The following is a 23,493-nucleotide window of genomic DNA, read 5'->3' on the forward strand; positions in this document are numbered from 1 at the left end:
GAGCCAAGACATGCAACTGATGCTTTGTTATAGAGTGGCAGTTAAGGAGAGGAGTAAGGTTGGGCTCAGCACTGCTGCCAGTGAGATGCATGGGGTGTCCTGAGGCATTTCCGGGGTATTTCTTTGGTGTTCCTGGTTTTCCCTTGCCCTGTAATCCATAAAGAAATAAGCAGAAAAGGCTCCAGAGTAGCAGCTCCCCAGTTTAACTGGCCTGTGAGTAATGACACCAAACAAGGTTTGCTCTAAGGGCAGCATCAGGCTTTGCTCTTCCAGTCAGCTTGATTTTCTGATGCTGGGAGCTGTGCGGGAGGCTGGAGGAAGCATCCATTCCACGTGTCTTTGCTCTCATCCCTGAAGGGATAACTCAGAATATGGGACAGACGTAGTATTTACTGTGGGCACTCCACCTGTCAAGGTAACATTACCATGGGGTGGAGGCTAAAACACACTTCTCTGCTAAGTGAGATGAATGGACTGGCTCATAGCTCTGGGCTAACCTTGTCCTGTACCCGTGATGGGATTCTCTGGGAAGACACAGCTGTGAGGCTCTCCAGAGCCTTGGAAGGTGTGTGTTTGAAGAATAGCTTCTCCTTTTGGTGTATAATCCCCGTGGCAGCCTCTGCTGTGTGGGTTCAATGCTGCTGGTAACGTAACCCCTCCTTGGCAGCCCCTCGGACGTGCCCTGTGACTGGGGTGGTTACTGCAAGCTCTGCCTTACCCATGGCTGAGCAGGGCTCTTGCAGGGAGCTCTCTGCACAGGAGACTCTTGGCCCTTCTGTCTAAAGGTCTCTACAGTTTCCACCATGGTGTGGATGGGCAGAGGGGACCTGAGCTTTGGAGAGAAGTGCCTTTGTGCTGCAGCCTGTAGAAGAGTCGCTCCATTAACAAAGCCTGAACGGGGGTCAGTTACGTTGCAGGTGAGACTTGCTGCATCGAGCTCCAGAAAGGGTTGGGAACTGTGGCATTTCAACCCAGAGCACTCTGAGGGTCTATGGACAGTGAGCAGGCAAACCCCGGCAGGCTCAGGAGGTTCCCAGAATTAAACACTGGGAATGTGGAGTGCATTTGGATGGGAGATGGTGCATGTTTGCCTTGGGTACTCTTGGGCACCTGTGGGTGCTGCTGGTCTCCAGCTGGAATGGGGAGGTCATTGCTGCTCAGGGGCTTTGTCCTCTCTGCTCTCACCCCTGTGGATGGGAGCAGGGGAAGGACTCACAGGCCACTGTGGAACATCGTGGTTGAGGACTTCCATGCAGCAGGGCCAGTCCAGCCTTCCATGACTGCCTGTCAGGGAGGATTTGCTTGCCCTCCCTGATCCATCTCTTTGGTCCTGATCCCACTCCGCTGCGTTGTTTCCACCCACATCTTCCACACAAGTAGGAGACCTGCAGCTCTGGGCAGCACTGTGGGGTGAAAGGTGCTGTACACCCTGGCCTCCACACTTCCCCCTAAGCCTTCCTAGAGGGAATATCAAGGAGCAGAGATGCTGGTCTCCAGTCTTGGATGCCCTGATGCTCCCTCACTGTATCCTCACCAGCTACTCCATGGGGTTGACTGTGTCCCTGTGGATTTGCCAGAGCAGCTCCCTGCAGTCTCCTTCTATCAAGCAGAGTTGGCTGCTCCTTGAGCGCTGTTGTGTGTGTGATGGCTCTGTCGGGTCCCAGTCCTGTTTTTCCTGACCTGGCTGCATGGAACAGCTTGTTCCCTGCTGTCTGTTAACCCTTGCAAGGATAGTTTGTCTTGTTTGTTCCACGCTGCCGTGCTCACAGGGTCAGCTCTGCCTCAAGGCTTAGGGCAGAGCCAGAGGGAGTTAACTGCTGAGGGCTGATGGCTCTCCCCAGCTGAAGATCTGCTCTCATGAGCTATTTAAGCCTCTGTTTCTTGTATCTTGGTGCCAATCAGATTAGCTGGTGCCAGGAAACAGACCACTGCCTGCTTGCTCCTGAATGCACCCTTTTTCCTCCTTACCTGTTTATCCCAATCGAGCTGCTTCCTGCTCCGCCTCTCTTCTGGTCTTCTGCTTTGTTCCTTCCTTTTCATTTTCACAGCCTTACTCTGGCCCAGCTCTTCTCTCCCCCAGGCTGTCTTGCTGGGGTTCCACATCCCGCCTCAACAACACAGTAAATCCAGTTCCCTGCTGGGATACCGCTGCCTGCTCTCCTGTGCCCTGCAGAGGTGGCGGTGTTTCTTGCTCCTGATTCCCTTCACAATGCTTTTACCCCATTGTAACTCCGATTCCCTTTAGTGTGCAGAGGTAGAGATACCTCCAGTTCAGTGGAGGCATTGAATGTGCTTATCTTCCCAGGGGAGAAAGGGGAACAGGCTGGGAGGGAAGCTGGGGAGCTGCAGTCCCTTCCCTAGGCTGTGTGTGTGCCCCAGGCACTGCTCTGCTCTCCTCCCCAATGGACCCTCCTACTCATTGCCCATTTCAGCAGCGGGTTCGTTGTCCAAATGAGCTCAAACCCCCCTCAAGCCCCCAGGACCAAGCGTTCCAGCCTGGGCACGTGTTTCAGAACAGGCCCATCCCTTGCTTCTTGCAAGGCCCCACCTTTATCCTCATTCTAAAAATACAGTGCAAGGACATTCCTTCCTAGTTACTCTGTTCTGTTATTCTGACCTCATTCCACTTCCCCAATAGAAAACTTCACTGCTCTCCTCCATTCGTGCTGAAAACAAACAAGACTGTTGGACTTCCTCTGGAAAAAATGCATCTCTATCGCGGGCAGTTGCAGGGAGCCAAATTTCCACTGCGGTGCTGGTGCTGGACACACGTTCCCTCGCATGCATCTGGTAAACAAGGCTGTCTCCACACTCAGGAGAGCTTAAACCAGTTTATCCTTTCTACGTGCACTGCTTCCCCTTCCTGATTTGGAATGAAGTGCTCCTGTGCTGGTAGCTGGGGTTGCAAGAAGAGCTGCTCCTTCCCAGCCTCCCCAAGAGAAGTGTATTTTGAGGCTTGTGGATGTTCCTGGAGGTGGGAATGAGAGCCAGTGATGGATTGCTAAACCACATTGTAAATTCTCTTCCTTGGACACCTCTGATTGCCTCCCCTGCACTCTGCTCCTGATCCTTCTCCTTCAGACATCCTTCTCGTGTTCTTACCAGCAGCCAGTTAAAACAGACTCCGCTTGCCATCCATCCCCTCCTCCTTCTGCCGGCTCCCAAGCTCCTGCCCTTGGCTGGGGGAAACAAGTGCACTGAAGGGTTCAGAGTGCACGCTCCAGGCGTGAGGGAATATTATCCCTGTTTGGGCTTGGACTGGCACCCAACCGGCCTGACTGGGGGCTGCGGGGTGGTGCCAGGAAGGACAGGGATGTGGATAGCTCTGTTCCTCTGCCCTGGCTAGCTCAGCCCACCTCCCGAGGCTCCTGGCTTTGGTTTGGCTCAGTTTGTGCTGAGTTGGATGCTGTCTGGAGAAAAGGATGCCACGGGCCTTAAGTGGGGAAATTGGAAGTGATTCAGGTCACTGAGACTTGCAGAGGGGAGAGGAGTTGGAGGCTGTCACTCTGCAGGTGCAGGGAGGCAAGGGGAGAGCTGAAGATCTGAGGACGTCAGTTGGTGTCCGTGACTCAGGCATCTCAGGGAGAACAGAGGATGTTCAGTCCTGGAAAGCTGATTCATCCGCCTGGCAGTGAGATGAAGAGCAATGAGTAACAGATTCTGGGGTGTGTGGAAGGCAGGAGGGGCCAGCACACAGCTCTGAACGGCTTGGGAAGCACCTTGAGGGTGACTTTGACTTCCCCCTCCTGCCCTTCCCAGGGCTTGGCTGCGTGGGCTCCTCTCGCCGTGCATCCCAACCAACCCCTCTGTGTCCCCCCGGCGCACCAAGCACACAGCCCCTGGTCACTGTGACCAAAGCGTGGTGCCAGAAGTGGCCCTTACGCTTTGCAGGAGCCTCTTGGCTGGGTGCTCCCCTGCAAGCACTGCATTAGTGCTCATACAGCCTTTACTACAGCTGTTTCTTCATGCCTGATTGATGTTCCTGTGTTTTATCACTGAGAGATAGGGAAGCAACAGTCCCTGTTTGCAGAGGGATTAAGCAGCTTGTGACTTGTGGCACCTATGGCTGTATTGGAGTTTGAGTTGAGAGTCCCACCCTGGCACTTGCAGACTAGAGCATCTCTCCTGTCCAACTGGTGACCTGTGGTGACTGCCTGTATGAGGATGCTGCCTTGAGGGCTTGGGCTGAGGCTGCTCTGGGTTTTCCCTGGCATATGGAAGTGGACAGTATGTTCTCAGTTGCGGCTGTGTTTGCTTTTCCTGCTTTCCTGCATGTTTTAACTCCTTTCCTTTAATGCTGGAAGAAATTATCTTAAAGAAATGGGATGCTTTTGTTCCAAGTCTTCCAGTCTCCCTCAGTCATTGCAGATCTGATTTACAGCTTAAGGATGCTGTTAGAGTCTGAGTTGAGGGGTAAGTCAGTTTCCTTTTCCCAAGTCCTGAATTGTTTCACAGATGCTTCTTGAGTACCTTTGTGTGTGGGATGCCCTTCTGCGTACCCATAAGTGATGGGTGTGTTTACACATCGTGTAATTCAGATGGACTGGAACATAGCAGCATGAGGACTTTGGAGGCCTGCCCTGCGCAAAGGGGAGAATTCCTGTCTGGCCCAGACTGATGGCTTTGTGATGTCTGCATTGTGTTCTGGTGCTCTGTGTTTGTACCAGACTGGTTTGCTGCCAGCTTACTTATGGCTTATCCCAGCACTCGGGACAAAGAAGAACCGCTTCTGTTTGCTGTGAGCTGAGAATTCAAACCACTGGGTAAATGGATGTCCTCTCTCTGCAGGCCTGTGGTCACCAGGTAGGACAGCTCACACCTGAGTGCATGAACTACAGTGGGTGCAATGGAGCACGTTTGTGCTTTAGGGAGATGGAGGATGGGACTGGAATGGAATTGCCTTCCTGTCGGAGAAAACATGTCCCTGTGAGCTCTGTGATGGAGACTCTGCAGGCACAAGTACGTGTGCATGGGCAGACACCCCTGAAGCTCAGACCTGGGCAGGTCTCTGCTTGACACCTCCCCAAGCCTCAGGCTTCCTCTGCAGCACACGAATGGCTGAGCTGGGCTCCTGTTCCAGGGTTTCTTTGCTTGCTGGAGCACAGTGCCTGGCTGGAGGGCTAGCACCGTGCTTGGAGCTCAGGAGAGCCTCAGGTCATTCCTGCCAGCTGGATCCCGGGAAGGGCACTTGGGTAAAGGCATTCCCTGCCCAAACACACTTATCTCATTGGCAGGGGCCTTGGGGGTGTCTTGAACACTGAGCAGGATAATCAGATAGGTTGTGGATACATCTGCTTGAGCCTGTTCCTTACGGTTACGTGGTGGGGAACAAGCCTTAATGAGTGAGCCTTGGCTTCTCCTGTCTCCTCTGTATTTGTGTGACTTAATTGAGCTCTCTGTGCGAGACAGCTCCCTTTGTGCTCGGGGATGGCAGCATCCACCTCTGAAGCTGGCTGTGCTTTGAGCGGGGTTGGGATTAGCTGACCTCCAGACATCACTGCCAACTTGGGGTTTCTTTCCCTTTGTGTTTGCAGCTGCTGTAATTGTGGTCCTCACCCCTCCCAGCAGTGCTGGCACTGCAGAGGGTTTGAGCACCGCTTCCCAGCAGCACAGGAGCTGTTTCTGCTCCGCAGAGGCAATGCTGCTTCCAGGTTAGCTGCCCTGCTCCAACGCAAGCCCTGAGCCTTGGCACGGGGAAGCTGCCTCCTGTGGGAACTGGAAGGGATGCATCAGGCAGGTCCCAGTAAAATCCCAGCCTGGTTTGGTTTGGAAGGGACCTTAAAGCTCCTCCAGCTCCAACCCCTGCCACGGGCAGGGACCCCTTCCACTGGAGCAGCTTGCTCCAAGCCCCTGTGTCCAACCTGGCCTTGAGCACTGCCAGGGATGGGGCAGCCACAGCTTCTCTGGGCACCCTGTGCCAGCGCCTCAGCACCCTCACAGGGAAGAGCTTCTGCCTAAGAGCTCAGCTCAGTCTCCCCTCGGGCAGGTTCAAGCCATTCCCCTTGGCCTGTCCCTACAGGCCCTTGCCCCAAGCCCCTCTCCAGGTTTTTTGGAAAGGGGTCTTGTTCTCTGACTGCTCCCAAATAAGCTGATGGCAGGAAATCAAAAGCCTGAAAGAACAGCAGTGTTTGTGTGTGGTTGTTCTGACAAACCTATTGAGGGGAACGGGGAGTTCCCTTTGAAGCACCCGCCGCACGCAGCCTATGGACTGGGATTTGCTCTGCTGAGGCACGTGTGGGCCCAGCGCAGCAGCTTCGGTGGCCGTGTTCAAAGACAAGCAAACAGAAAGCAGTGGGTTTGTAGCACAGTTTTGGCTTAGAACCCCCCCAGCACATAGTGGCAGATAGCTCCCAGCCCTCTGCTGTGGAAGCTTCTGGAGGAGAGCTCATCCTGCAGGAGGGGAGCGGAGTTCTTTGATGGCCGGGAGGTGGTGGGGATGTGAAGGATGAAGAAGGGAAACCAGCTTGTGAAGGTTTCAGGCAGCTGAGGGGACAGGAGCAATCACGGTCCTCAGTGAGGAATGGCCAGTTTCATAATGAAAGGGGTTTTTTTCTACTATTTCCTTAAACTTAGCATTTATTTTTCCTGTGACTGTGCTGCAGGGGGTAATGTGGGGAATGGCGTGTATGCAAGGGAGGATAAAGTTCCCCTCGTTGGTTTGTACTTTGCGTTTCCCTGCAGCGAAGGGCTTCCTTCCCTCACAGGGCTTGGTTCTCTTTGTCCCCTTTCCACACTCCTCTCCCCATTATTCCCCAGCTGCCACCTCTGCAGGTAGGAAAGGTACCCTGGTCATTCCAGGGCAATGCAGAGCAATGGGGAGCACCCAGAGGTGAGTGATGGAGGATCCATCTTCCCGAGGGCAGCATCGCTGCTGTCCCTGCAGAGCATCTCCACAGCCATCTTCTAGGGTGCCACTAGGGCTGGTGAGCTCCCTACGAGGTGGGGCACGGTGTCCCATCTGAGGAGCAGGAGGGGTTTTCCTGTGCTGCCCTCTCCATAGAGGTCACCCCCAGGAACCCACACTGCAGAGCTGCTCCTTGAGTGAGGTGGGGAAGAAGGATGAGCATCAGCACAGATGTGAGTGAGGTATTCACGTGCCCAGCCTTGTGCCACTGCTGCAGTGGGTTTGTGTCCTGCCAGTGAGGCTTCTCCATTGCAGCAGCACCAGGGTGCTGTTCTGGTTGCATGCGTGGCTGCTGGGTTCTGCCATCCTCTGTGAACAGAGTCAGCTCGGGGCTGAGTTGACTCTGGCACGTGGTGTGATCCATATGTAATCATGGTTCTTCCTGGTCCCCATCAGACCTTGAACAGAACCTTGCCATGCATGGCCATGGTGGGGGAAACCTGCTCCTGAGTAACTGCAGGAGGAGGTTTATTTTCTTCTGGCTGTAAAGGTCTACCTTAAGTAAACTGTTCCCTGAGGGAGAAAGTGTCCAGGTACAGAATGTTCACAAAGGAAATATTTAAAGTGCTGCTGTGTCCCCAAAGTGTTTGCTTTCAAGAATGAGGGCCAGAGCAAAAAATAGAATATTAATTTCTAATTTGAAAGCAAAAATAACCTCTTGCAGGCAGCACAAAATTAATTGACCTTCTTTGGGCTCGATACTGCAGCCCATGGAGTGCACAAGCGAGGAGGAGCTGTGGAGGAGATGCCATGTCCCCAGTGCACAGCCCACATGGGGCAGGGCAGGAGCTGGCACACCAGGACCAGGGGAACTGGGGTCTCCAGACTGGTTTGTGTGATTGCTGAAGGGACCTCAGCAATGCCTGGGCCTTATGGGGGTATTTCTGTGGGGAGCGTTTTGCTGTTGGACATCACTTCTGAAGCAGTTCCAAGCTGCCCTGTGATCCCATCATGGCAGCACTTCACTTGCCATGGGCTTTTCAAAGGCCCAGAATGAGCTGCTCTGATGTCAGCCAGCTGAACTATTGCCATCGTGTGCCTGGCTCTGTGGGTCCTAGCTGAAGGTGTGTTCTCATGTGTGCAGGAAAAGGAAGGACTGAGGAAGATGCTTAGGCTTGGTTTTCCATTGGAATGTGTAAATGCTGTCGGATGGTGGGGGTGTTCTCTCCTAAAGACTTTTGTTTCTCTTTCAGAACAAAACAGTTCAGTGTGCTATTTACATTGTTCCTGTTTCTCTTTGCCATGCAGTGTTTCCAGGAACACAGCATTTATCTGGAACATTGTTTAATAATGGAAGCATCTCACTGCTGTTGGAGTGTCCCCATTCTGGGTCATCAAGGAGGGGTGGTGGGTACACCAAGCTCTTCTGTACCCATTCAGGTGCCATGAAGAGCCAAGGTTACGGAATCATCTCAAAAGCTACAAGGACGGATGAGTGTCACTTGTGCTGCAGCTGAGTTTAATGCTTTAAGGAAGGGCCATAAAAAAGGCTTTTTTTTGGCTCTGGCAATATCTGGGTACTCAGAACACATTTCTAGTTCAGGAGTGGGCTGCAGATTGTACCCAAAGCGGTGACAGACTCGAGGTGTGAATTGTTTGTCTGCCCATCCGGGCTGGCTGGCTCTAACCTGCACAGCTGGGTGGAATGCAGCAGCCCAGCAGTACTGGGCTGAGCTTGGGCTCAGGGGGAGACCTCAGTTCTCTGCCATGTGCTGCTGGTTCATACTGGGGAGGGGAGCATGGACAGCGTCATGCGTGCTGAAGAAAGGGCACGTCTGGAACTTGGCTTCAAGAAAGCTCCAGTGTTCCTTTACTGTCCACACTGTCCCTGTTCACCTCAGGTGAAGCAAGGGGGATAGGTGCAGATGTCGCTCACCAGGGCTGTCAATCAGGGCAGCAGCACTTGGTGCTTCTCATCCGAGCTGAAAATCCCAGAGAAACAACAAGTGAGGATCCCCCCTGCCCTGCTGCTGAGCCAGGCTTTCCTCCTCAACCCCAAACTCTTAAATAGCATCATTTACACTTGGGAGCCGCTTGAATCCACCCTGTCACATACATTACCATCTCTGAACTCGGCTGTCAGGAAGCGTCCTCACCAGTTGACATCCATGAGGGGTGTCAGTGGAAGAGGACTGGTTCTGTGGCAAGCAGGAGGGATTCAAGCATCAAGTGAATGTTTGTCCTCACGTTACCTCCGGTGGTGAGGGCATCTCAGGCTTGCTGCAGGCAGCCCTGCTGTCACCTTCACTCCTCACACTGCCCATGTTGCCCCTCACTAGCTGTGGAACTGGCTCTGCCGTGTGGAGCAAGGCCTGTGCTCCTGCATCTCAGGCAGCTACAGCCTGGCCCAGCAAGTGGCCCTGGAGCAGGGACTGGGGGATATTAACAGTTTCCTTACAGGGATAAAGCCACAGGCTTTTCTCTCTGCTGTGCTGCTCGCTCTGGCTTTGATGCTGCTGCCATCGAAATGAGATTGGCCCATCTGGTAGCGGAAGAGATGAGCTGTGCTGGATGGATCTGCCTTGCTGAGGACGGTTCAAAAGGCAGCACCTACCCTTTGTTGTATTTCCTGCACGCTAACCAAGCCCGTGTTTTCTGGAGCTACTTTTTATCCTTGCAGTATGTAGCGTTTGGCATGGATGCTTTCATCCCTCCTGCTGGAAATAAGTAGGAGGACAAAGTGATGAAAATGCCAGTGTCCCGTCATCCCGCTGTCGCCTGCCCCATCCCCGTTACCTTCCCCATCCCTTAGAAAAGGATAATACAAGGGAATTGTAAGGGTGCATCGTGGTGGGAATAGCTACAGTTGTTTGCTGCCAGGAGCTGAAAGGTGGAGGACTGAAGCTTGGCACTGTTGGTGGGTTCCTGTTTGTGTTGTCCGGTTGTGATGCAGCAGCATACGGCTTTGGGGTGATGGCACCCCTGGGTGCATGTTTGTCAGCTTTCCTCATAGCCACATGAGAGGGGATTTGAAGCAGTCCAAACACTGTTGACCTGCAGAAAAGCCCAACTTGTGCTCCTCTGGGCTGAAATGCAGTGGCTGCTGCCTGCACTCGCTGCCTCCCAGCACTGGCAGACCTCTGAAGCAGATCCCTTTATTTAGGCCCTGATTCAACAAAGCACTTAAGTGCATGCTTCATGAAGGCTTTCTTCTTTCCATTGATCTGTCTGCATGCTCAGAGTTACGCCTGTGCTGAAGCACTCTCATGAGCACACAGCAAAGCAGCGATGGGGCAGCGTGTGCTGGGCTCTGCCCGGGCAGGCTGCAGGGCTGAGGGCCCTCATGGTAAGAACTTACTCATTTATTTGGCTCCCTCCAGTACCAAAGCCCTTGTCCCAGGGTCTGAGATAAGTCTGTCCTGCCACAGAAGGGGGGGGGTGTTTCCATAGCACAGGATATTCCTCGTGTCTCGCTCTTGCACATTGATCAGTGTACTGCAGGATGTGGGGCAAGGGGCTCCGTTTCCATCAGCAGGACAGGGGCAAGTCTTTCTTCAGAGTTCTCTGTTTTCCCCCCTCTAAAAGAAACCAACCATGTTACATGTATCTGAATGGCTTAATGTTTGTAGTTCAGGGTTTTGTAGGATTCATTCCATTGATCTTCCATTAAAACCATTCCCTTCATCCTGAGGACGGAGCAGCCTAGAGCAAGCAGGTACCCGTGTGTCTGTGCGTGCACATGTGTGCTCCTGAGCTACATCAGTGAGAGCAGAACAAACGCTGGTCCCTGGGATTTCTCCAGGTTGGGAAGTGGCAGATGTTCCTACACTTGTCTTGGTGTAAGTGTGAGTGACCCTGGGAGGCCGAAGCTGTGGAACAGGCACTTCATCCACAAGATGGGTGTATTTCAGCCTGCTCGGAGCAGCTTCTAGGGAGCATTCTTTCTAATCCCCACCCAGAGCTGACCTGTTCTAGCTTGTTTTGAGGAGCTGCACCCAGCCAGGCCCTTGCTCCCTGCAGAAGGTTTCCACACATCTTTTCCTGCTTGCCGAGCTCGCTTGGACAGGGAGCCCACACATCAGCGGATGGGATTTGCCCCGGTTGCAGGACTGGAATTGATTTAGAGCATCTCTGTTGCTCGCAAAGCCCAGAAGACACAAGCATGGCGAGATGTGCTTTTCCCCCCCTTCCCTTTGAAGTTTGAAACACACTCAGCAAATCTGATGCTCGCAGTCTCTGTTCCCCACCTGATGTGCAGAAACGCAAAGGTCTTTCCAGAAGCACGGGTCACACCAACCGTTGTGCTGATGCTGCGGGTGGATTGCAAGGCCCCGGGCAGGTTTTGTTGTGAACTTGACTCTAATGAGCCTGGAGAATACAACAGGGCTTTAACGAATGTTGGGTTTAATGTGAACTAATTCGATCTGTGAATCAAACGGCCTCTGTGCCCCACCCCCTGCTGCTGCTGACAGCCTCTTCCCACACTTCCTCGGGAGCATTGTTTCCATTGTTTCCAGCTCCAGTAATCTTCGGTTACTGATCAGTGTAATTGCAATAACACACCAATAATAAAGGAGGAATAAGCTTCCTTTTCTTGTAGTTGAAGGCTCTTTGCCTGCGAAAGCTTCGGGTCTTAATAGCAGTCACACGAGCAGCATCCTGTGCCTGTGGAGTGTTGGCAAAACTGGGTGGCCATGCTTTAGGGAGATAAAAGGGCTGGAATTTGGGAGTTGGGAAAACAGCCCAATCCTATCAGGCAGCATTGGTACTGCTGATACTAGAATGGGAAGCTCTAGGGACAGCTTAACATTTTAGTGGATGCCGAGGAAGCCTTGACTGGGGATGCAGTGGGAGCTGTGTGTTGTATAACGCGAGTTGCTGGAGTCAGGAGGAATTTGAGTTGCCTTTGGTCTGGTGGAAAACTGCAGCTGGGAGCAGCGAGTTAATGCTTTCCGTGTGTGTGTAGCTGAGGTGTCCCTGGTGCGTTGGCTTGTAGTGGTGTAGGCGCTGTATCCATAGAGGAGCGACCGGTGAGAGCAGTCTTCATGTGCCCTGCCCCGCTGATGGGTGAGCTCGGTGGCCATGGGGCTGAGCCGCAGCAGCTCCTGCTTTGTCTATCAGAAAGCCACCGGTTGCTTTTCCTGCCGGAGCGTTTCCGACAGCAGGGGAGGGGCCCATGGGGAGGACGGGACCTTCATTAGAAGAGATTAAAGAGCTGACTGCGGGGCCGGGCCGCGCCGCGCCGCGCCGCTGGGGCTTCTCGGTGCCAGCCTGCGCCGCTATGAAACAGCCTCGGCTGTTGGTCGGCCGCCCGTGCCTGCTGCTACAACGGTAAACGCCATTGGCCGCTTGCTCCTCGCAGGCGCCGCTGCGTGCGGGAGATGCCCCCCGGTAGCGCAATGGCGGCCGGGCAGCCCCTCGGGCAGGGGGGGCCATCAGCCGCCGGCGGCTCCCGCCTCACTGTGTTTCTCTTTCCCCCGCAGGTTGCTGAAAAGTGCCTTTCCTGAAGCCGCCGCTGCTTGGATCGCTGCCCCGGGCTGCCGCCCTCTGCCCCGCGCCCCCCGCTCTGTGTAACCGGCGTCGCTTGCGCTGCGGGCCCCGACGGCAGCGCCTCCAGCCTCCCCGCGGGTTTCGGTTCTGCTCCACGTTCGCACGCGGCTCGCTCAGCCATTTTAATTCGGTTTGAGTTTGCTCCTGCCCCGAGTATGTAGCAAATATCGAAAAGAAAGAGGAAAAAAAACACACAAAACAACCCGCAAAACGAAAGAAATCCGACGTCCTTTTGCTCGTTTTGATGCTCGCGAACCGTGATTTTTAGAAGCAAGAAATAGAAGGAAAAAATACCCCCAGAAAACGAAGTTTTCTCCCCAAGGACCGAGACCATTCCACAAACTGAAGTGCTGCCAACAGCATATGCTTTTTGCAAGAATAATTGAAACCATTAACTGGAGAGCACAGAATCCTTTTGAAAGTCTGCCAGTTCTTTGCAAGTAACTCCGGCAGTGGCACAAAATCTAACACTTGTATTTTAACTTCTACAATTGCACTTTTAGGAGCTGGCCTCTCATTTGATTTTCAGTTTGTTCTGATAAGATTTCTATTTTATGATTGGCTTTATGTTTAATTCTTGTTTCGAGAAACACGATTTGACTTAAATGAAAACCTAAGTGCTGATGAATAGGAGTTCTACCAAAGCAACAAGTTAGTTATTTCTTCGCGTTTAACTTGAATTCACTTTTTTACCCTTTTTTTAAACAAACAAGAAGAAACTCAAGCGGCTCAGCAGTACCTGGTGCCCCCGAGGAAGGGTGCCCTCGCTTGATTGGTCACTTCTGGTTTTTACTATGGCTGTAAACGTTTCCCTGGTGCGGGATACGAAGTGGCTGACGTTAGAAGTGTGTCGGGAGTTTCAGAGAGGAACTTGTTCTCGGTCCGATGCAGAGTGCAAGTTCGCCCATCCCTCACGGAGTTGCCATGTGGAAAACGGTCGAGTTATTGCCTGCTTTGACTCCCTAAAGGTGAGGACAGCACGTGCGTTACCTGAGCTCTCTTGCTCTTCCTTCCCTGCGGAATAGTGTGGGGTGCGTGCTACTGCTGTTGGTTGCAGTTCCTGCAGGGAGGATGCTGCTGGGATGCAGGGTACAATCAGTGCCCTGATGCACTGCAGGGAGAGAGGGGTTTATCCACCATTTCCAATGGCAGCTCGCGCCTGATGAAGCTGTTCTCAAAGTGGAGACTGTGGGCATTGAGTGAAACTGAGATGAGAGAAGCAGAGAACTCGGTGCTGTAATTTATGTCTAGAGCACATGGGCAGCGCATTCGATGCGGGGCTCTGAAATGTGCTTTTAATGAGCAGAAACGAGAGCAGCATTTTAAGATAATGAATCAGCTTCATGTGCATTTCCTGGAGATGGAGTTGCAGATGCGCTCAGGCACTGGCCCGTGGATGGGAAACAGCCAAAATATTTGGAGAGCAGCGCTCCCAGAAAAATGGGTGCTGGGAAAAGGCTTTCTGTAAGGGCCATGTGGTTCTGCTAGGCCTGGCCAAGACACAGCCCAGCCTTTTGCTAGCACTCATCTCTGTGGAGCTGGTTTTGCAGGCAGTAAATGGCTCCTGGTTGCTTTTCACTGTTGGAGCTCTAGGGGTGACTTTCAGAAGGGACCAAGTGCCTGGGGGCTGAGTTGGGGCAGGGGGATAGGGGCTCGCAGGGGGAGGTGGCATCTCTGTTTGGGGCTGCTTCCCCATGGTGCTCAGGAAAGGAGCATCCACTTTGTGGTGTCTGGATGGGGTTTTTTGCCTCTAAAGTGTGGGTCATCAAAGGTGCTTTCAATAGGATGGTCAAACCCCTGGCCCAGTATGGCTGGATGACCAGTTGCTTCTGAGAGCTCACTGGTTTGATCAGTGATTAACCTGCTTAAGGTTCTAGAAGGAATCTGGTACATTTTACAATGCTTTCCCTTGAACTTCAGCTGTTGCTTGAAGAGATCTGGGTTTATTGTCATGAACATAACGAGTACCAGAAATGGGGGAATTACATGTGCCCAGGTTCAGACGGGGGCTGATCCAGTCTAACACTGATTTACCTGTTCTATTACTGGTTGGCTTCTTTGTATTTTCACTTCTTTTTTTTTTTTACCAAGAAGCTCACGCTTCCTGTTTGCATTTGGTTTTGCTGTTTTTAATCTGATTATCTGCGGCGAGGCTTAGTTACAGAGTGACTTTCAAATGTTCATTTGCATTGCTGTTTGCTGACTATTTCTGTCGGAGGGACATAAAGTCATGTTCTTTGTGCCCTTGAAACTCCTGAATTGTAGCCAGTGGCAGTGCAGGCAGTTTGAATGGAGAGATTAACACGTTTCCATTCGATAGCGTTTCTTTGGGAAGTGGAAGGAGTGCTGTCCTGCTGTGTGGAGTGGTACCCTGCCCCGTGCAGGCCTTGCCTGATGGTTGCAGCAGCCTGGGGAGCACTAAGTTGGTGAGCAGCTGGGATCAAATCCCACCCACTGGCATAGCATACAGGTTTCCCACTTCAGCAGTGGGGAACGGGATGGGGAATACAGTGTTGAGAAAGCAAAGAAAAAAACCCATCGAGGAGTCGGGTCTGATCTGCAGCTCAGCGTGTTTCCTGTGTAACTGCCTGTTAAGTAATGTTCTTGTGGCAGCAGCTTCCTCTTGACACAGCAGCAGATGCCCAGTTTGTGCTACTGAAGTGGCCTCAATTTTCCAGGGAACAGATTTTCCGGATTCTTTCAGGCTTAGGAAAGCCTTGTGGGGAGCCAGCAGCTCTGGCTTAGGGAAGGACACTGGGAGGAGAGCTCAGACTCCTTCCAGGATGGGGCTGTTCCCGCATCCCACTTCTCAGCCAAGAAGTGGGTCTCAGAGCACCTCCTTCCTTCAGGTCCATGGATCCAGTAGCTCCCACTGGGCAGAGCCCTGGCTGTGCTGTGCCACAGAGCATTGCAGTCCCCTGCGTGTGTGCACTCACCGTGCCACCCAGGGGAGATAACCACCCTGGTGACTAACCTCTCCAACAAAGGCCTTTCTGTTCTTGGGCTGCACCGGGCTGGCAGAGCCATGTTTGCAGTGGCATTGAGTGGGCATAACAAGTGGCCTCCCTTACTGGTAACCAGAGAGGTGTAGCGGTAGGACAAGGGCTCATGGGTTCAGACGGAAACAGGGGAAGTTCAGGTTGGAGACAAGGCAGAAGCTCTTCCCTGTGAGGGTGCTGAGGCGCTGGCACAGGGTGCCCAGAGAAGCTGTGGCTGCCCCATCCCTGGCAGTGCTCAAGGCCAGGTTGGACACAGGGGCTTGGAGCAAGCTGCTCCAGGGGAAGGGGTCCCTGCCTGTGGCAGGGGTTGGAGCTGGAGGAGCTTTGAGGTCCCTTCCAACCCAAACCAGGCTGGGATCTGTGATTGTGTGTTACGTTCTCAGACCCATTAAGAGGCTTTTCCTGCCCATCCTGTGGGTGTCTCTGTGTTTCCCTGTGGAAGGCTGGGTAGCTGCTCAGTGCTCTTTTCATCTCCTCACACTCTGCAGTAGCAGAACATCTGTGTTGCTCCCTTGGAGACAGGATATAGGATGCTTGCAGCTAATAAGTTTTCCTTTCCCAGTTGTCTCGCAGTGCCCAGGGCTTTGTTCAGAGGTTGCTTATCTGCATCCATTGTGTAGTGTTGGTGCTTGTTTTCTTTCTCACAGACCTCCTAAGCCTGAACAATGCCTTCATACAGGAACTTTTGCTAACCCAGCCCACAATGGCTTCACCTCCCTGGGCAGGTCACGCACGGCTTCTGTAGTGACTGCATCCTACTTTTGCCTTCTGTTCCCTCTGTCTCGTGGGGCAGTTTTGCCTCTGGTGCAGTGCTGGGAGCAGGAATGCTTCCAGGAGCAGGCTGCTGCAGTGTGGGCTGTTTGCTGGGTGAATGTGTGCTGCCTGTAAGCTTGTAAAGAGCACAAAGGGGGTTCTGACGGTGGTGGTGGGGCTTCACTGATGCTCAGGTGGGGTCACCGGGACGTGCTCTGCAGGAGCACTGTGTGGCTGTGCAGTGAAATACTGGATCCTGGTAAGGGTGGAAGTCCAGGGCTGGATCTTGCTGTCCTGAGCTGCGGCTCTTCCAAGGGGGAGCTTGCATATTTGTAGGCAGCAGAAGGAACCTTTCCCAAGCAGATTGATTGAAGCTTAAAAATAGTTCCTTGTGAGGAGCTGTTCACAGATTGGAGTCAGATGCCAGGAGAGCTCTCACTGTGCTCGTGCTTCCCCTCGTTACTCTGGAGGAGCAGTGCTGTCTGCAGTAACCCCTGTGGATGGCAGGGCAAGCTGCGCTGCTGGGAGCAGGGGAGCCAGCCACCCGCCCAGCAGTGGCCACAAGGGCTGCTGATGCTCTGTGATGCTCCTGGCAGGTCCCAGGGCACCTCTGAGGCCTTCTGCAGTGGTGGCCTTTGGGGTCATTCATCAGCTGCTTTCCCAGGCTTGGTGGGCACTGTTCCACGCAGAGCTTTTGGCCGTGGGTTGCTGGCTCGTGGTGGGCTGTCCACAAGCACTCAAGTCATTAACCTTCCTGGATGAGGCCGGCATGGTGTGACCCTGTCTGACTCCTCAGCTTTGTTCTTCTCTTTCTAAAGCTGCCAGGAAGGAACATCGCATTCTCTTTGGTCCCTAGAAGCACTAATGGAGCAGCGAGCTGAGAGATGGGGCATTCGGAGATAGCGAACTACCATATAAAAGCGTGTAGGTAATGCACACTTGGGTGTTCCCAGAGGCTTATGGTTTGTTCTGCTCACAGGTTGGGGATTGCACTGTGGACTCACGGCTTAAATACAAAGTGCCCAGGCCCAGCTTGGTGAGGTGCGGTGGGGTTTGGGTTTATGCTTTGATTTGCTTTATGAACGTAGGTGTTTCCACATGCAGATCAAAGGGGTGAAGGGCCTCCTCAAAGACAGCAAATCGTGGCCATTTCAGGGCGCTGAATTTTGATCTCAGGAGGTCTAATTTAAAAGACATCCTAAAGCTATTGAATGTTTCAAAGCGGTTCTGTGTGTGTGTATATAGATATAGATATATATAAAGGGTGGAGTGTCTGAACAGGCGTGAAATCAGGAGATAAAGTCCAGTTTTGTCTGAACTGTCTGTCTTCTAAAAGAAGTGTTATTGTCTGGTAGTGGTATTCACAATCCTACAGCAATTGAAGAAGTTCACTGTGCTTGGACAGTAAGCGGCCATAGGATAGGTTTATGGACAGTAGATGTCCATAGGTTCCATAGGATCTTGAAGCTGGGGTACCTAAGGCTGTTCTTACACTTTTCCTACTGGTTTGTACCTGGTTTACGCTGACTTCACCAGAATTCTTTCTGTTGCTGGTTTGCAACCAAACCTTTTAAATTTAAATAAACTCCAAGCATAGAAACAACTGCACCACCCCCAAACCTCACATACGGTTCCGCTTTATAGGGGAAGAAGGAAGCAAACCAAGCCAGAGAGGTATTTTTGGAGACACTATGACTGCACGTCTCAGCTCAGCGTAATGGGGCTGCAGATGCATCAGCCGAGTAATGTTGGGCCAGGTCACCCCTGCAGGACACCTTCCCTCTTTGGTCACTCACCTGCATGGTGATGAGAAGTGGATTTGCAGCAGTTTTGGTCTTGTCTGGTGCTTTTGTGTATCCTACAGCGCATCCTGAGTGCTTTTTATAACTACTGAGTCAAACATCTGAAAGCAGAGAAGTGTTTTTAGACTCAGTTTTATTTATAAGAACCGTGGCTCTTGTGTTTGAGTGGTACATCAGGGAGGGCAGGAGAATGTTCCTATTCAGACACATCCCTTGTCTACACCAGGCTTCATGTTGTCACTGCTTCATTTAATTGATACGCGTGCTGTGCATGCTCTGCAGTGCCTCCAAAAGGTTTGTGGTGCTTTGTGGGATGGAGGAGCACACCTGGTGGTGCCTGGGGCTGAGCATCCCTATTAGGCCTGGTGTCTGGGCTGCAGATGCTCTCAGCTGAGGTCCTTTGGTTACTAGGGTGGTGTGTGACCTTCCCAAGCATGTTCAGCTTCTGCCCCAGAGCTGGATCAGGGCTGCAGGGGGGTCGCCCCAGAGGGGCAGGATCCCCTCCCTGAGCTGCTGCTCACGCTCTGGGGGTACACCCAGCACATGGGGGGGTTCTGGGCTCAAGCACACGCTGAAGCCCGGTCATGGGGAGCTTCTCCTCACTCAACACCCCCAGGTCCTTCTCCTTAGGCTGTTCCATCCAGTCTCCCCCAGCCTCTGCTGTGCTGGGGACTGCCCCAACCCATGTGTTTCTCTGATGTCCCAGTAGTTTTGCTTTATTTACTGGTGACTTTTTGACAGCTGAGAGGTGCCAGCAGAGCCCTGGGGAATCTTGCTACCCTGCTTTAACGGGTTGCTGTCCCCTCCTTCTCTGTGGTAGGTCACTGCCTGTGCAGCAGGGTTAGCTGACCCCAGCTGAGCGCTCACACAGGAGCAGATGCCTTTGCTGTTACCCCGTGTTTTGGGGTGCCAGCTTGATGGCTGGGATCCCTGGGTCAGGTTCAGCACCACTGGTCTTGCCTTTCTTCCTGCAGCTCCTGAGCTCGTTACAGCTCTCTCTTGGGCCCCAGACTCGTGTGCGCGTTCCCTGGAACGAGTTGGGAAGCAGAGCTGCAGCCACAGATTGGTCCTGACGCCGCGTGTTGGAGGCAGCCTCCCTGGGAGACAGGCCAAGCAATTCAGCACTGGGACTCCTGACAGCCTCTCCTCTCCTCACCAGCCATGCAGGGCTTCTGCTGCAGCCCCAGCCTTCTCTCTGTGGCATGAGCAAACCACCATCCCCACTGGATGCAGCCAGCAGCGTTTACGTTGTTAATACCCACCGAGAGTAACCTTGGGTTCCTGGTTGGGAAGATGATGGTAAAGTGCTGACTGCTGCTCGTGCTTGCCTAAAAAAGCAGGAGAGAGATTCTTTGGGGATGTGCCTCTAAACCCTTGTGAGCTGCTGCGTGTGCTTGAGCAGATGCATTCTGAAACCTTTTATGGGCATATTGCAGCGCTGCAGGGCTGTGGCAGCCACCTCCTGCTCCCCTGACTGGCTTCCCTGTGCCAGGGCAGAGCCCTCCAGACCCAGGTTCCACTCTGCAGAACACTTAAGCCTCATTTTAAGCCCTGTAGAATTCCTGTGGGCAGCAAAGAGCTCCTCGTGCTGGAGGTTTAGAAGGAGGGAAATGGTCTCCTTGGCCGTTCTCCAGAGGGGAGGAATGCCTGCCACTGTTGTCTCTCCAGTTCGGGGGGAGCTTGGATGTGCCAGCGCAGGCTCTGTGCCTGTGATCAGTGTGAGTGCAGCGTGGTGCCTGCAAGCCCCAGGGGTTCCCGTGCAGGGGAGGAGGAGGAGGAGGATGGGTGCTGAAGGCCAGCTCACAAGCTGTGGCAGTGCTCACGCTTCCCTCCTGTGGCTCTGAGTCAGAAGCTGGCCAGGGCAGCACTGCAGGGGTGTGTTTGTACAGTGAGCGGTGACACCTCAGCACTGCCAGATCCGCCTCGGGAAGGAGGTTCAAGCTTTGCATCTTCCAGCCCCGATCTGGACCAGCGGTTACCACTGGGATTCAAAGAGGTGCTCATAACCTACAAGTCCTTATCCCTGGAAAGAGGATCCTTGTAAACATGAGCCACACTTGGCCACGGTGCCCTGTGCTGCTGCTGTGGCAGTGAAGCTGCTCCAGACGCTGCTATGGCTCATGATTGCATTAGCAGAGGCAGCTGAGGGGAAGGCAGAGGAAGATGCCTTCAAGGAGGCTGACTCTGAATGGGCTCGTGGAGCTGGTGCATTTCGTCAGCATCGAGGTAATCCCTTTGCTGACAGCAGCTTTCTGCCTCTTGGTCACCCGCCTGAAGCAGGGTGCAGTAGCACACGTTCGAGCAAGTGAGCTGCTTGAAGCTTCAGAACAGATACAAGCAGGATGTAGCAGGCTTTGTGGAGAGCCCGTCGCCCACAAAGCACTGGCACAGGGGTGGGTTTCCAAGTGAGGAGCTGAGCTCTTTGTAGATCTGGCCCTGTAAACGTTGCTCTGTTGGTATTAAAAGCTGTGAGGCATTTGGGTGGATGTTGCCCCATCCAGGCGCAGTTTTACTTACGACTTACTAATGTTTTATGGCTGTTCATAAAACAGCAGAGCAGAGAACCAGGCACTGACACCTTTCCTTGTTCCGTGTAGCCTCTTGTGCCATGCCTGATTGTGGCCTTCTGATTAGAGCAAAGGCCAAGGATTTGGGAAACCAGCTTTCAAAGCCTGTGATGATGCAAGCTGCTTCAAAGTGGTGTAACATCAGTGTCTGCCTAATTGCACTTTCTGACCTCGCAGGAGCAGCACAAAGGGAATGTGTTTGAAAGCTGAGTAAAGCTGAGCTGCTGTAGTAACAAGGCTCAGGGTGTTGTAGACAGATGTCCCAACTGAGTAAGCATTTCAAACCCTGGCTCCTCTGAATTAGTTTAGGTTCATTTATGGTGATGATGATGTTCAAGGCCAGGTCGGACGGGGCTTGGAGCAAGCTCCTCTAGTGGAAGGTGTCCGTGGCAGGGGGTTGGAACTGGATGAGCTTTAAGCTCTCTTCAACCTAACACAGCCTCTAATGAGTTCTGAAGCTCACCTGTCTGTTACAGAAGCCTCTCTCCTGTAATGGCAGTGAAAGTATTCAGCTTACACTAAAACCTTTCTGCTGTCCCTGCAGTAGAGGATACAGAGCACTCAAGTATCGCTGCTCTCGGGAGCCTGGGTGCTTTACTTCTGCTTCTCTGGGTAGTGTTTGGCCTTGGATTTGGGTTTCAGTGACACGGTTGCTCCACGTCCCCACCAGCAGAGGCTGTGAGGCTGGAGAGATGGATTTTTAACCTCTAACTCTGCATTTTCACCTCCTGTGCCAGCACCTGAGCAATGCCCTGTGCTGTTCTCCGTGTTCCTGAGCTCCAGGCAGGGAGCTGGAGGTGCCTTTCTGCATCATTTAGCTTAAAGCTGCAGGACAGTGCCTGTTCCTGAGAGGGGATGGTTGGGTTGCTGGGATGGAAGTGTGCTCAGCCCGAGCACTCACCCAGGTTTGCAGTGCAGTGTGAGAGCAGATGGCCTGCTTACAGTGCAGGGTATTATTAGACCCATGATCGGTGCTAATAAGGTCAGTGGTGGCGGGGGGAGGTCAGTGGCTGACCTCATTTGGAAGGTGGCAGCCTGTGCTCTGAGGGGAAGCTCTTCTCTCAGAGCAGTGGGATGTGGATGTGCGAAACAAGCTGCTCACTCTGTTAACCTGGCCATACAGGAGAGAGAAACACACGGTGCTCCTGCTGCGGGGTGCTGGGGACACTGCTGGCCCCAGCCCTGGCTGAGGTGGGTGCATAGAGCACCATTAGAAAGTGGAAACAAATTCTGCTCTGGTGAACAGTCCCAGGAGTGGAGCTAGGAGCAGCTCAGCCACTCCTAGGACGTGTATGGTATCCCACAGCATTGCCACTCAGGTGACTGGTGAGTGATGTGCACTGAGTTTTATCTGCCTCTAAACATATGATCCTACTCTAAAACAGCTACTACAGGCTGGAGTGTTGGCATCAGCCGAGTTTTGCTGATTAGGGATGACCACCTCTCTGCCCAGCAGAACCCTCACCGGGTTCTGAGCAGGATTTATGCTTTAAGCACAAACTGTGCTGCTTTAATGCTGTTTGTCTCCTTATGTCTGCTTTGAGTGAGCAGCTCTGGGTGTGTATGGGGAGAAACCAGCCCTCACACAGAGGGAGGCTGTGTGGTACCCGGCTGGGTCGCAGGAGCAGGCTGAGACAGCACTGACACAGCGTGGTTAGAGCCTGCCTGAGAGCACGGCCCTCATTAGATGGTGCTTCCCTAAGTCCCTGTTATCCGCAGGGGTACGGCTGGTGCTGGCCACGGTCACACGGGGATTAGGTCCTTAAAGAGCCCCAACTCGGGCTCAGTTTGCAAACAGAACCTCAGTGTGTAATCCCACTGAGCGGCCTTTCCCCTTGTGCTGTCAGCTCCTGGAGGCTCAGCGTGCGGTGAAGCTGCTCTGCTCATCTGCTGGCTCCTGCAGCACTGTGCTGTGTGTGATGCTCAGGCTCTGCTCCCGGGGTTCCTTCCCTGGGATGCTGCAGGTACCGAGCATCAGGAGGAGGTGAGCACCTCGCAGGGTTGGACACTGCAGCCCATGCAGCAGGGCTGGAGTAGCCAGGGCATTGGGGGGTTGAAAGCTGGGCACGGAGGTGAACTTCCAAGCACTGGGAGGGCCATTCAGATAGGGTAGAGGTGATGGTGTTCGAGGGGTTTTCTTCCCTATGAGGGAATCCTGTTTCATGGCACAGCAGATTTCCAAGACAGAGAGTTGTCTTTGGAGGATGTTGCTCCTTCCCAAACACACACTGCAGAGTAAGGCATTACAGATGCTCCTGCTTGCAAGAGCCCTCCTAAGTCTTGCTCCTGTGGCACAAGACTTGCAGCTTATCCTAATGCCCTGTTTCTCCTTTCTGCTCTGTTTCCTCCTCCCCTCCAGGCTTATCTGTCCATGAGCTCTCCTGCAGCTCCTGTCCTCTCCGTCCCTGACGTTAGGTGTGATGTCTGCAGTGACTGAATGCTGCAGCCTGGGGAGTGTTTGCCCTCCTCTCCTGTTGCTTCAGCAGTGATTGTTATTTCTCAGAGCATCCGGTGCACTTGCAGATGAAGTAGTTGGTACTGTACTCATCGTGGTTCCCTCTCCGCAGGTGCCAGCCCCCTGCTGTGTCAACCTGTAGAGCCTCCCTGCGTGCTGGGCTGGGAGCTGGAGCAAGGCACTTGGAGCAGAACCATCAGCGTTGGTAGAGGCAGGACAGGGATGTCTGAAACCTTCACTGAGCCGTGAGAGGCAGCCCTCAGGGAAAGAGGTGGACAGGAGTCTGGGGAGGAGCAGGGCAGCTCCCAGGGCCCTGGAGCTCAGGGGTGCAGCAAGGACCCCTGCCACCATTGCTGTCAGCTTCATCAGCATAGGGTACCCTGCAGCACCAGCACAGCCTCTGTGCCAGCTCCATGGTGTGATGCTGTCACCAGAGCTCACTCACACTGCTCCTGAGCCACCCCTGGGAGCACTGAGGAGCAGGGGGAGCTCCTTTGGGAGCTGAGAGGCAAATGGGCAGGAT

The 23,493-nt window shown here is 53.3% G+C and overlaps 1 protein-coding gene across 11 annotated transcripts in view; it reads left to right on the forward strand.

Annotated features, from left to right (window-relative positions):
* MBNL3 (muscleblind like splicing regulator 3) overlaps positions 1–23,493 on the forward strand; it is an 80,040-nt gene that overhangs the window by 17,072 nt on the left and 39,475 nt on the right. For 8 of the 11 annotated variants that reach the window (XR_009725410.1, XR_009725411.1, XR_009725412.1 and 5 more), the window contains exon 1: positions 12,114–13,362. Coding sequence is in view for 7 of the 11 variants with exons in the window: in XM_061353224.1 (XP_061209208.1) it covers positions 13,189–13,362 (174 nt within the window). In the remaining 4 variants the exon portion in view is untranslated. Of the gene's footprint in view, positions 1–12,107; positions 13,363–23,493 lie in introns of those variants that run through there. The other 3 variants (XM_061353220.1, XM_061353222.1, XM_061353221.1) reach the window with 2 other exon arrangements.

Source organism: Neopsephotus bourkii, unplaced genomic scaffold (genome assembly GCF_033783945.1).
Source record: "Neopsephotus bourkii isolate Nb327-2 ecotype Australia unplaced genomic scaffold, CSIRO-AGI_Nbou_v1 NB_668, whole genome shotgun sequence".
NCBI lineage: Eukaryota > Metazoa > Chordata > Aves > Psittaciformes > Psittacidae > Neopsephotus > Neopsephotus bourkii.